This window comes from Pan troglodytes, chromosome 8, assembly GCF_028858775.2.
Source record: "Pan troglodytes isolate AG18354 chromosome 8, NHGRI_mPanTro3-v2.0_pri, whole genome shotgun sequence".
Classification (NCBI taxonomy): Eukaryota; Metazoa; Chordata; class Mammalia; order Primates; family Hominidae; genus Pan; species Pan troglodytes.
The window spans coordinates 108,298,130-108,311,447 of record NC_072406.2 but is presented as its reverse complement, the minus strand read 5'-3'; the positions used below and the strand labels follow the sequence as shown (position 1 = coordinate 108,311,447).

Genomic DNA, 13,318 nt, shown 5'->3' with positions numbered 1-13,318 from the left:
TTTAGCCAGCCTGCTCCTATAAATGAACCCTGAAATATGAGCTGGAGTAACCCATGAATGGTCTAGGAATGCAGTGATACTTATTCTGGTTTTGAATTACGGGTTGAATTTAAATGGGTAGAATGTAAGTTGGAGGGATGGAGAAGGAGAAAAATGGGAAGAACAATCTATGCAGAGAAAATAGCATAAACAAAATTCAAGGTAAGAAATATTTACTTTCAAGATTCCTTCAGAAAAAGGTACACCATTCCAAACCCAGCACCTGCTAGAAAATATTTGAATTGTTGGAAATTGTCATGATTGCTGAAGTGTCTGTCTTCCCCACTACATGAAGCCAAGGACAATGTCTTTTCATCTCTGTATTTCCAGAATCAGAGCACAGTAACTGGCTTCAGTGTACACTTGATAAATAATTATTAAGCAACTGAATTGATTTGGTTGAGTGATTACAGGCAGGAGAATAGCATTTGCAAAACAAACTGAAAAAGTCATGTGTATTCTTTATTTTGCCTTTTAGACAATTGTGGTTAAAAAACCACATACAAAATTTACCATCTTAATCATTTTAAGTGTACAGCTCAGTAATGTTAAGTATATTTACATTGTTGTGAAACAGATCTCCAGAACTTGTTCATCTTATAGAACTAAAACCCTATACCCACTGAACAACAGTTTCCCTTTTCCCCCTCCCTTCAGCCCCTAGCAACCACGTTCTATTTTTATGAATTTGAATATTTTAGATACCTCATACAAGTGGAATCACACAGTATTTGTCCTTTATGACCAGCTTATTTAACTTAGCATGATGTCCTTGAGACTCATCCATGTTGTAGCATGTGTTAGGATTTCCTTCCTTTTTAAGGCTGCATAGTATCTCATTGTATCTATATACCACATTTTGTGTGTCTAACATCCATCAGTGGACATTTGTGTTGCTTCTACCTCTTGGCTATTGTGAATAGTGCTGCTATAAACACGGGTGTGAAAATCTCTCCAGGACACTGCTTTCAATTATTTGGGGGTATATACCCAGAAGTGGGATTGCTGGATGATATGGGTATTCTATTTTTAATTTTTTGAGAACCTCCCATACTTTTTTCCATAGCAGTTGCACCATTTTACAGTTCCACCAACAGCACACGAGGGTTTAACTTCTTCACATCCCCACCAGCACTTGTTATATTCTGAATTGTGTTGTTGTTTTATAGTAGCCGTCCAAATGGGTGTAAGGTGATAGATAGCTCATTGTGGTTTTAATTTGCATTTCTCTGATGATTAGTGATGTTGAACATTTTTCATATGCTTTTTTGGCTACTTGTAAGTCATCTTCAGAGAAATGTCTATTCCATTTTATAATCAGGTTATTTGATTTTTGTTGTTGCTGAGTTTTAGGAGTTCTTTATGTTTCTGGATATTAACCCCTTATCAGATAAATGATTTGCAAATATTTTTCCCACTCCATAGGTTACCTTTCCACTCTGTTGATTGTGTTATTTGCTGAGCAAAAGCTTTTAAGCTTGATATTGTCTTCTCTATTTTTGCTTTTTTTGCCTATGCTTTTAATGTCATATCCAAAAAATCATTGCCAAATCCAGTGTCATGGTGTTTCCCCCCTACATTTTCTTCTAGAATTTTTATATTGGGGAATTTTATTTTGCTTTTAACAAAGTCTCAGATAATTTTAAAATGCAAAACTCTTGAATCTAAGGGCACTAATCAAGACCAATCTTTGGTTTTAAAATGTAGACCGCATTATCATTTAACATCCTAAAGCTTCTCCAGCAGTCTAGCTTTTCTATAAGAGGCTTAAGGGTGGGTGAAGAAGCTGTCCTATTTCGAGGTCCTGAAATTCTCTCACAAATTTTGAACTCCCTGAGGGGCTCTGGATTTCGTTGTCCTGCTAGGAAACTCTGGTAAACAGGAATTCCTCTTGGCCTAATGAATCTTCATCTCCACTTTAGAATGAATAGACTAGAGCTTCACCTCACTTCCAACATATTCAGCCTATGGATTCCAAAATGAGTAATATATTACTATAATAGCATCTGGAGGTACTGACAGTCAATTAAAACTCTTACTTAAAGTATCTATAATAAAAAGATTATGTCCCCTATACACTGAACATCTGAATGGAAAATTAAAGTGTTGGTTACATGATGTCAATCATGTGGAGTTTTTTTGAAAGTCTGTGTGTATTTGTGTGTACATGGCTAGAAAAAGTAACCAATTCATTAGCTATTCAACTGTTTATGCAGCTATTTTGGCACTGTGTGATACAATATTGAGTAATTTTACAGTTTGACAACTGTCTGCTTTATCTTAGTGGCCAATACGTTGTTTTTCTGTCCACAAATACACTGAATGTATCTGTCTCAAATACACTGAATTAATAAAAACAGAAAAAAAGGAGAGTGAGGGGAAGCTGTAACTATGTTATGCCCAATTCTTTTTTAAATTAAATCACAAATATTCTTCAACTTCATTCCCTACTTCAAATGTTTCAACTCAGCTCAACTCCCTACTGCACACACTTCAATCCCCGAACACCACAACAAGGCAATACTCACAAATATTCAGGGACTAGAGGAACGGAATGAGATATTTGTTTGTGTAAGTACAGCAATCCTCTCCTATGCTTCCTAGGTTCAGGACACACTTTTTCCCTTGTAATCCACTTCAAAGAGATTGTGCTATTTCGTTTTCTGGCCCTTGAGTCCATAACTTTAACTTTCAACTGCATTTGGTTTAGCAACATATTATGCCAAACAAGCAGAATGAATGTTTAATGGGATTTATAATGAAAGAATTACTTTGGCAATTGCAAGATGGCTGAATGATTGAATAGGAAGTAAAGAATAAAGACTAAAGGTATTTGAAAGTCCCTGTCTCTTACCTCTCTCCCTGACTGAATATTCAGCTAGCCAATTATCTAAAAGACAACTGGTATTTCATTTGGAAATGTTGGCCAATATTCTGAATATTTTACTTTATTCAATATGTAGATACTTGGAAGTCATCCAAACAATTAATAAACACTTAAAAATTTTACTGTGGATGTTTGTCTTTATCTAAAAAATCGAGAAAATAAAATCAATTGATAGTAACTGCTAAACTCATGGCACTGTTGTAAAACAATCACCACTTTTAAAAAGTGATTCTAAATACATTTAATGAGTGTGAACTTGTAGCACTTTTGTATACTCAATGAATTTAATTTCATGATCTGTGTTACATTTGTTTTTATCTTTCCTTCAAAACTTTAATTATTTTCCAGAACAAAATTTGTGATAATTTTAAATTAAAACCCATAGACAACAAGGATCAAAATTTGGAAAAATAAGTATGTATGGAGAGAGCCTAGCATGAAATTTCATTATTAATTAGGCACTAAATTAACTCTAAGCTTACCAGGAACCAAGTAAAAATGGAAATATGAAGGTTTATAAAGCTTTCTTTATTTGTTTAAAAAAGAAAACAAAACATAATTTTGTTTAGGAGATGACTATTTCCTTGTACTAAATTTCTAAGGTTAATTTATTACATCAATTCTTGTATCTGAGACTTGTGCAAAGTAAGAGATGATGTATGTTTTGTAAAGAATGTAGAAAAATGCGTTGTATGATAGTTTTACATTTAACGGTAAATAAAAAGCAATATACTATAATATTTTATCATAACTCAGTGAAGTAATCTCTCTAAGTAGCTATGCTAATTGAGGCTGTCAGTGTGTTTTTCTTCGTACTTAATACAGCAAAGTCCAAGGTCTGCCACCTTGAAGGTTACAGCCTTTGTTAAACTAGATTTTTTTGTGCAGAATGTCAGCTGGGGTGTAATAACTTTTACTAACTTGAGAATGAGAGAAGATGGGAGGAGTGGAGCTCAAATTTAACACAAATGCCAATGTATAATTCATCTATGTTTTCTTCCTCTAGTACTTTGGAAGTGTTGCTGAAATCATCAAGAATCATCAACATAGTCCTTTGGTTCTTATTGACAGTCAGAATAACACAAAAGATTCCACCAGACTGAAGTATGCAGTTAAAGTTTCATAAAGGGAAAAAAAAAGATCAATACCATTGCTTCAGACACTTTCCCAAAGTTTCTCCTTTTGAGAAAAAGTCCCAAAACTTCATATTTTGGATTATGAATCATCCAGTAATAAAATGGAAGATGGAGTCAGCTATTGAAGTGGTCATCCATTTCTTTTTAAGAAGCTCATGTGGACTTGTTCTACCTATTGCCTGACCTGATGAACTGTTAATATCTGGTGAGGTTGAGTTATCATGCTACTAATATTTTCCAAATAAATATTTTTATTTTTAAAAATAAGTGTAAAGTATATTATCAAAATAAGAAAATAATGCTCTTGCGTAAAACAAAGTGGCTGGAAATTTAAACCTCCACAATGATCATTGGTACACTAATGTAGCTGGGCTCTCCACTGCCAATGCTTGACAATTAAGTCTTGGTTAAAATTTTAATTTGTAGAAAATATGGTATTAAAGGTAATGTATGATATCTGTAAGTATAGGCAAGAAGGATGTAATGGTTCCTTTTTGTGAGCACTCTCAACCATGGGATATATATATGGATATGAACTTTCTATAAGTTCTTGTCTAGGATTATGCTGTTAGTTTTGCTTACTAAATATAATTATACCCTCTTTGATCTACATGTCTATCAAATAGAACCTAAACTTGATATGAGGTTTGTATTAGTCCATTATCACGCTGCTAATAAAGACATACTCGAGACTGGGTGATTTACAAAAAAAAAAAAAAAAAAAAAAAGAGGTTTAATGGACTCACAGTTCCACATGGCTGGGGAGGCCTCACAATCATGGCAGAAGGTGAAGAAGAAGCAAAGGCATGTTTTACATGGTGGCAGGCAAGAGAGCATGTGCAGGGGAACTGCCCTTTATAAAACCATCAGATCTCATGAGACTTACTCACCATCACAACAACATGGGAAAACCTGCCCCCATGATTCAGTTACCTCCCACCAGGTCCCTCCCATGGCACGTGGGGATTATGGGAGCTACAATTCAAGATGAGATTTGGGTGAGGACACAGCCAAACCATATCAAGTTTCAAAGTGGAATGACAGCAAAGCTAGACTAAAAGCCAGTTCCTAGAGAAATATCCCACAAAACAAGAGCAGAAAAGCAGACATTGGTGAACACCAAGGAATAAAAGAGATACCATCGTGGAGAATCAGGTCCAAGGTCTTAGATCATCCCAGAAATGTATCATACTTTGTCATATATTTCTACTGTGTACTTCAGACAGCAGTGAAGTGATAAAGCAGCTAATTAAGTCTAATAATTAAATGGGGAACACACTTGGCCACTGCATAAGATAGCAATCTATGAAAGTATGTTGAAAGGCCAGAAGGTAATAATTTCAGGGTAACTCATGACTCACTTCTAAAGATAATTGCATATTTAAATGTCATAAACTTTCATAATTGCCACCTATGTTACAGATTGAATTGTGGTCCCCTCAAAAAGATATGTTGAAGTCCTAATCCATAAGGCCACATATCTCAGAATGTGACCTTATTTGGGAATGAGGTCTTTACAGATGTAGTCAAGGTAAGATGAGGTCAGTAGGGTGGGCCTTAATACAATGGCTGGTGTCCTTATAAAATTAGGAAATTTGGATGCAGGCACAGAGAGAAGACTATATGAAGAGACACACAGGAAGAATACTACTGGTGTGATTCCATCCTGTATGGCTGTTCTCTTGAGCAGTGGTCGTTTATCTCCATCTGCTTTCTCTCCCACCTAAGTGTGTGCCGCCACCTGATGGAAGATTCGATGGACATGGACATGAGCCCCCTGAGGCCCAGAACTATCTTTTTAGTTGTGAACTAAAGGCTGACAAAGATTATCACTTTAAGGTGGATAATGATGAAAATGAGCACCAGTTATCCTTAAGAATGGTCAGTTTAGGGGCTGGTGCAAAGGATGAATTGCATATTGTTGAAGCAGAGGCAATGAATTATGAAGGCAGTCCAATTAAAGTAACACTGGCAACTTTGAAAATGTCTGTACAGCCAACAGTTTCCCTTGGGGTCTTTGAAATAACACCACCAGTGCTTTTATTGTTGAAGTGTGGTTCAGGGCCAGTGCATATTAGTGGACAGCATTTAGTAGCTGTGGAGGAAGATGCAGAGTCAGAAGATGAAGAGGAGGAGGATGTGAAACTCTTAAGGATATCTGGAAAGTGATCTGTCCCTGGAGGTGGTAGCAAGATTCCAGAGAATAAAAGTAAAACTTGCTGCTGATGAAGATGATGATGATGATGATGATGATGATGATTTTGATGATGAGGAAACTGAAGAAAAAGCACCATTGAAGAAATCTACATACTCCAGCCAAAAATGCACAAAAGTCAAATCAGAATGGAAAACACTCAAACCCATCATCAACACCAAGATCAAAAGGACAAGAATCCTTCAAAAAACAGGAAAAAACTCGTAAAACACCAAAAGGGCCTAGTTCTGTAGAAGACATTAAATCAAAAATGCAAGCAAGTATAGAAAAAGGTGGTTCTCTTCCCAAAGTGGAAGCCAAGTTCATCAATTATGTGAAGAATTGCTTCCGGACAACTGACCAGGAGGCTATTCAAGATCCTGGCAGTGGAGGAAGTCTCTTTAAGAAAATAGTTTAAACAATTTGTTAACATTTTTCCATCTTATTTCATTTCTGTAACAGTCAATATCTGGCTGTCCTTTCTATAATGCAGAGTGAGAACTTTCCCTACTGTGTTTAATAAATGTTGTCCAGGTTCCATTGCCAAGAATGTGTTGTCCAAAATGCCTGTTTCATTATTAAAGATGGAACTTCACCCTTTGCTTGGTTTTAAATATGTATGGAATGTTATGATAGGACATAGTAGTAGCAGTGGTCAGAACATGGAAATGGTGGGGAGACAAAAATATACATGTGAACTAAAACTTGGCATTTTAATAAAGTAGCATGGTTTCTATTGAAAAAAAAAAGATTACGACATGAAGATGAGGGACTGGAGTGATGCATCTGTAGGCCTGGGAGCACCAAAGATTGCCTGCAAACCATCAGAAGCTAGGAAGAGGCAAGAACAGACTTCCCTCCGGGTTTTAGAGGGAGCATGGCCCTGATGGCACCTTGATTTTGGACTTCGAGTGTCCGGTACTTGAAGACAATAAATTTCTGGCTTTTTAAGCCACCCAGTTTATTGTGGCGGCCATAGAAACCTAATAAAATTTATATGCATTTTTTACATTCAGGTATATAGGGGTTTGGGAAATTTTGTATGGAAAGGTTTTTTTTCTCCTTTTAGGAAAACCATTGAATCATTTTGAATGTACTAGAAAGGATGACTCACAATTTAAACTGGGAAACTGGGGTAATTTTTTGGTAAAGCAAAGCATCTGTTTGTAGTATGTGGCATCAGCTCTCTAGCTTCAGTTTTCCTCAGTGTTACATGGAATTATTTTCTATTTAAGTAAATCCTCATTAATTCCCACTGCTACCACAGCAACCCTGGCTCTATAACAACCTCTTCTGCCTCATTCTTCCTCTCCTCCTCCAAGTGTCCTACTCCAGCTAGGTAATAGCATAGCTGTTAAGATTATACTAATCCTCAGTTGGTTGACATATAGTACTGCGTGGTGGATTTCTTGGAGCAGAGGCTGGGAGAATTTCTGAGAGATAAGCCATTCTCTGCTAAGGGCTCTACTCCTCCCCAAAGCTGGGAGAACTACCCAATCCAACATGCCAGTCTTTTCCCTCATCTTGCAGAAGAGTCCACTGAGGGTGATCCCACCTGCTTCTCTAAAGCCCACCTCTGCAGGTGGTATTCTTGATGAGATTAGAAAAGTCTTTAAGAGGCTGGGCATGGTGGCTTACACCTATAATCACAGTAGTTTGGCAGGCTGAAGCAGGTGGATCACTTGAGGCCAGGAGTTCAAGACCAACCTGGTCAACACAGGGAAACCCCATCTCTACTAAAACTAGAAAAAATTAACTGGGCATGGTGGCACTCACCTGTAATTTCAGCTACTACTCAGGAGGCTGAGGCATGAGAATCACTTGAACCTGGGAGGCGGAGGTTGTAGTGAGCCAAGATCATGCCACTGCACTCTGGCCTGGGCCACAGAGTGAGACTGTCTCAAAATAAACAAATAAGAAATTTCAAAACACCTGTCTGTGATCTCAATGTCTCAATGGCTGACAAACAAATGGTTTTGCATAAAGAAATTTTCAGGCAAGCTAGGTGGTGGAATAGGAGACACTAGTCAAGAAGTACATGTGTAGCAGCTGAAGAAGGAAAAAAACCACACCCCAGTTCTTGTCTTCTGTTGCAAAGTAGATTGCAGCTATGGTAGTAGGAAAGATTTTCAAGTTTGTTCAAAAGGACAATAGACATGAAAAAGCTACGCCTGTGTCCAGCACAAGCCTGATTGTGTTATCATCAGTTAGCCAGGGCAATGGTTTGGAGACCTTGCACTCTGGGAGCTAAACTACTCTTACTGTAGTAGCTGGGATAGTCTTGCCTAAAAGAAAGTCCTAGAGAACAGAATTCAGCGATGTGAGGCAAAACCAGCACTACCTGAGACATGTTCTTAAAAAGACTGAATTCCTCTCCTTCAAAATGGTCTTAAGACACCATATAACTCAGCCTCTATTTCTAGGTAAGGGTAAACAATATTTTTCCAGTAACGATTCAAGAGCTAAAGTAAGCTAGTTGTGCCTGATAAACATTACCTCCTAGTCCCCTAACCAAAATCTTCTTTGCAGACATAAAAAGTGATCTGTGGATAACTCTTTAAATGAACCCATCTATAAATATTTTAGAACACTTAGTAATTATAATTGTGTATTAGGAAAATCTCAAATATTTTCTCTACATCTGTGGTTCTTAATCTTTTAGTAGTTACAAAATTCTTTGAGAATCTGATGAGAACTATGGGTCTTTGGCCTGAGGAAAAATTCATTTATGTATATACACAGAAACTCACATCAAATATCATGAGATTCCTGGGCCTCTGGGGCCTATCCATGGACAAAAGAGCCAAACATCCAAGACTAAGGACTCAACATTTTTCTTAACCTTTGATGCATCAAGATGGACATATTATTCTACTAAATATGTGAATGACCCTAAAAGTAACTCCTCCATTAGACAAGAAGGATATTGCTATGGTTTAGCGCAAGTTATTTGGTGTAAGTTGCAATAATTCTAATCCCAGCTTTACCAATAACAGATTGTGTGAACTTGGGAAAGTTATTTGTTTTGGTTTCTCTATTTGTAAAATGAAGATAATAATGCAACCTAGGCCAGGCGCAGTGGCTCACACCTGTAATCCCAGCACTTTGGGAGGCCAAGGCGGGCGAATCATGAGGTCAAGAGATCAAGACCATCTTGGCCAACATGGTGAAACCCCGTCTCTACTACAAATACAAAAATTAGCTGGGCATGGTGGTACATGCCTGTAGTCCCAGCTACTCAGGAGGCTGAGGCAGAAGAATCAGTTGAACCCAGGAGGCGAAGGTTGCAGTGAGCCAAGATTGTGCCACTGCACTCCAGTCTGATGACAGAGAGAGACTCCATCAAAAAAAAAAAAAAAAAAGCAACCTACTTTATGTTATTGTTCCATGAGCATATTAAAAATTGTAAAAGCTGGTTCATTCCAAGATGGCTGAATAGTAACAGCTCCGGTCTACAGCTCCCAGTGTGATCGATGCAGAAGACAGGTGATTTCTGCATTTCCAATTGAGGTACCTGGTTCATCTCACTGTGACTGGTTGGAGTGCAGCCCATGGAGGGCGAGCCAAAGCAGGGTGGGGCATTGCCTCACCCAGGAAGTACAAGGGGTCAGGGGATTTCCCTTTCCTAGCCAAGGGAAGCTGTGACAGACTGTACCAGGAAAATCGGGACACTGCCATCCAAATAGTGCACTTTTCCAATGGTCTTAGCAAATGGAACACCAGGAGATTATATCCGGCGCCTGGCTCAGCAGGTCCCACGCCCACGAAGCCTTGCTCACTGCTAGTGCAGCAGTCTGAGATTGAACTGCAAGGCAGCAGCCTGGCTGGGGGAGAGGCGTCTGCCATTGCTGAGGCTTGAATAGGTAAATGAAGCAGCCTGGAAGCTCGAACTGGGTGGGGCCCACTGCAGCTCAAGGAGGCCTGCCTGCCTCTGTAGACTCCACCCCTGGGGGCAGGGCATAGCTGAACAAAAGGCAGCAGAAACTTCTGCAGACTTAAACGTCCCCCCCTGTGTAGCCTAACTGGGAGACACCTCCCAGTAGGAGCCGACTGACACCTCATACAGCTGGGTGCCCATCTGAGACGAAGCTTCCAGAGGAAGGATCAGGCAGCAATATTTGCTGTTCTGCAGCCTCTGCTGGTGATACCCAGGCAAAGAGGGTCTGGAGTGGACCTCCAGCAAACTCCAGCAGACCAGCAGCTGAGGGGACTGACTGTTCAAGGAAAATAACAAACAGAAAGGAATAGCATCAGCATCAACAAAAAGAACATCCACACCAAAACCCCATCTGTAGGTCACCATCATCAAAGACCAAAGGTAGATAAAACCACAAAGATGGGGAGAAACCAGAGCAGAAAAGCTGAAAATTTTGAAAGCCAGAGTGCCTCTTCTCCTCCAAAGGATTGCAGCTCCTCTCCTCGCCAGCAACGGAACAAAGCTGGACAGAGAATGACTTTGATGAACTGACAGAAGTAGGCTTCAGAAGGTCAGTAATAAAAACTACTCCAAGCTAAAGGAGGATGTTCAAACCCATCACAAGGAAGCTAAAAACCTTGAAAAAAGATTAGACGAATGGCTAACTAGAATAAACAGTGTAGAGAAGACCTTAAATGACCTGATGGAGCTGAAAACCATGGCACGAGAACTACGTGATGCATGAACAGGCTTCAGCAGCTGATTTGATCAAGGGAAGAAAGGGTATCAGTGATTGAAGATGAAATTAATGAAATGAAGTGCGAAGAGAAGTTTAGAGAAAAAAGAGGATAAAGAAATGAACAAAGCCTCTAAGAAATATGGGACTATGTGAAAAGACCAAATCTACGTTTGATTGGTGTACCTGAAAGTGACAGGGAGAATGGAACCTAGCTGGAAGACACTCTTTAGGATATTATCCAGGAGAACTTCCCCAACCTAGCAAGGCAGGCCAACATTCAAATTCAGGAAATACACGGAATGCCACAAAGATACTCCTCAAGAAGAGCAACCCCAAGACACATAATTGTCAGATTCACCAAGGTTGAAATGAAGGAAAAAATGTTAAGGGCAGCCAGAGAGAAAGGTCGGGTTACCCACAAAGGGATGCCCATCAGACTAACAGCAGATCTCTCAGCAGAAACTCTACAAGCCAGAAGAGAGTGGGGGTCGATATTCAACATTCTTAAAGAAAATAATTTTCAACCCAGAATTTCATATCCAGCCAAACTAAGCTTCATAAGTGAAGGAGAAATAAAATCCTTTACAGACAAGCACATGCTGAGAGATTTTGTCACCACCAGCCCTGCCTTACAAGAGCTCCTGAAGGAAGCACTAAACATGGAAAGGAACAACCAGTACCAGCCACTGCAAAAACATGCTAAATTGTAAAGACCATAGATGCTAGGAAGAAACTGCATCAATTAACGGGCAAAATAACCAGCTAACATCATAATGACAGGATCAAATTCACACATAACAATATTAACCTTAAATGTAAATGGGCTAAATGCCCCAATTAAAAGACACAGACTGGCAAATTGGATAAAGAGTCAAGACCCATGAGTGTGCTGTATTCAGGAGACCCATCTCATGTGCAGAGACACACATAGGCTCAAAATAAAGGGATGGAGGAAGACCTACCAAGCAAATGGAAAGCAAAAAATGCAATCCTAGTCTGATAAAACAGACTTTAAACCAACAAAGATCAAAAGAGACAAAAAAGGCCATTAAATAATGGTAAAGGGATGAATTCAACAAGAAGAGCTAACTATCCTAAATCTATATGCACCCAATACAGGAGCACCCAGATTCATAAAGCAAGTCCTTAAAGACCTACAAAGAGATTTAGATACCCAACAATAATAATGGGAGAATTTAACACCCCATTGTCAATATTAGACAGATCAACGAGACAGAAGGTTAACAATGATCTCCAGGACTTGAACTCAGCTCTGCACCAAGCAGACCTAATAGACACCTATAGAACTCTCCACCCCAAATCAACAGAATATACATTATTCTCATCACCACATTGCACTTATTCCAAAATTGACCACATAGTTGGAAGTAAAGCACTCCTCAGCAAATGCAGAAGAACAGAAATCACAACAAACTGTCTCTCAGATCACAGTGCAATCAAATTAGAACTCAGGATTAAGAAACTCACTCAAAACCGCTCAACTACATGGAAACTGAACAACCTGCTCCTGAATGACCACTGGGTAAATAACAAAATGAAGGCAGAAATGAAGATGTTCTTTGAAATGAATGAGAACAAAGACACAAAGTACCAGAATCTCTGTGACACATTTAAAGCAGTGCGTAGAGGGAAATTTATAGCACTAAATGCCCACAAGAGAAAGCAGGAAAGATCTAAAATTGACACCCTAACATCACAATTAAAAGAGCTAGAGAAGCAAGAGCAAACACATTCAAAAGCTAGCAGAAGGCAAGAAATAACTAAGATCAGAGCAGAACTGAAGGAGTTAGAGACACAAAAAAACCTTCAAAGAATCAATGAATCCAGGAGCTGTTTTTTTGAAAAGATCAACAAAATTGATAGAACACTAGCAAGACTAATAAAGAACAGAGAAGAATCAAACAGATGCAATAAAAAATGATAAAGGGGATATCACCACCGATCCCACAGAAACAGAAAGTACCGTCAGAGAATACTATAAACACCTCTACACAAATAAACTAGAAAATCTAGAAGAAATGGATAAATTCCTGGACACATATACCCTCCCAAGACTAAATCAGGAAGAAGTGAATCCCTGAATAGACAAATAACAGGCTCTGAAATTGAGGCAATAATTAATAGCCTACCAACCAAAAGAAGTCCAGGACCAGACAGATTCACAGCCAAATTCTACCAGAGGTACAAACAGGAGGTGGTACCATTCCTTCTGAAACTATTCCAATCAATAGAAAAAGAGGGAATCCTCCATAACACTTTTTATGAGGCCAGCATCATCCTGATACCAAAGCCTGGCAGAGACACAACAAAAAGAATTTTAGAGCAATAGCCTTGATGAATATCGATGCAAAAATCCTCAATAAAATACTGGCAAACCGAATCCAGC

General features: G+C 38.8%; 2 protein-coding genes and 1 pseudogene across 4 annotated transcripts in view; 2 read left to right on the top strand and 1 right to left on the bottom strand.

Annotated features, from left to right (window-relative positions):
- BLNK (B cell linker) overlaps positions 1-4,326 on the top strand; it is an 80,238-nt gene extending 75,912 nt beyond the window's left edge. For all 3 annotated transcript variants that reach the window (XM_001159266.6, XM_001159213.6, XM_009459031.5), the window contains one exon: positions 3,933-4,326. In XM_001159266.6, coding sequence (XP_001159266.1) covers positions 3,933-4,052 — 120 coding nt within the window. In that variant the 3' untranslated portion in view covers positions 4,053-4,326. The remainder of the gene's footprint in view (positions 1-3,932) is intronic.
- The window catches only part of ZNF518A (zinc finger protein 518A), a 74,722-nt gene that overhangs the window by 8,216 nt on the left and 53,188 nt on the right, over positions 1-13,318 (bottom strand). The gene's annotated exons all lie outside the window — the stretch shown is intronic.
- Positions 5,675-6,857, top strand: LOC450640 (nucleophosmin-like; annotated as a pseudogene).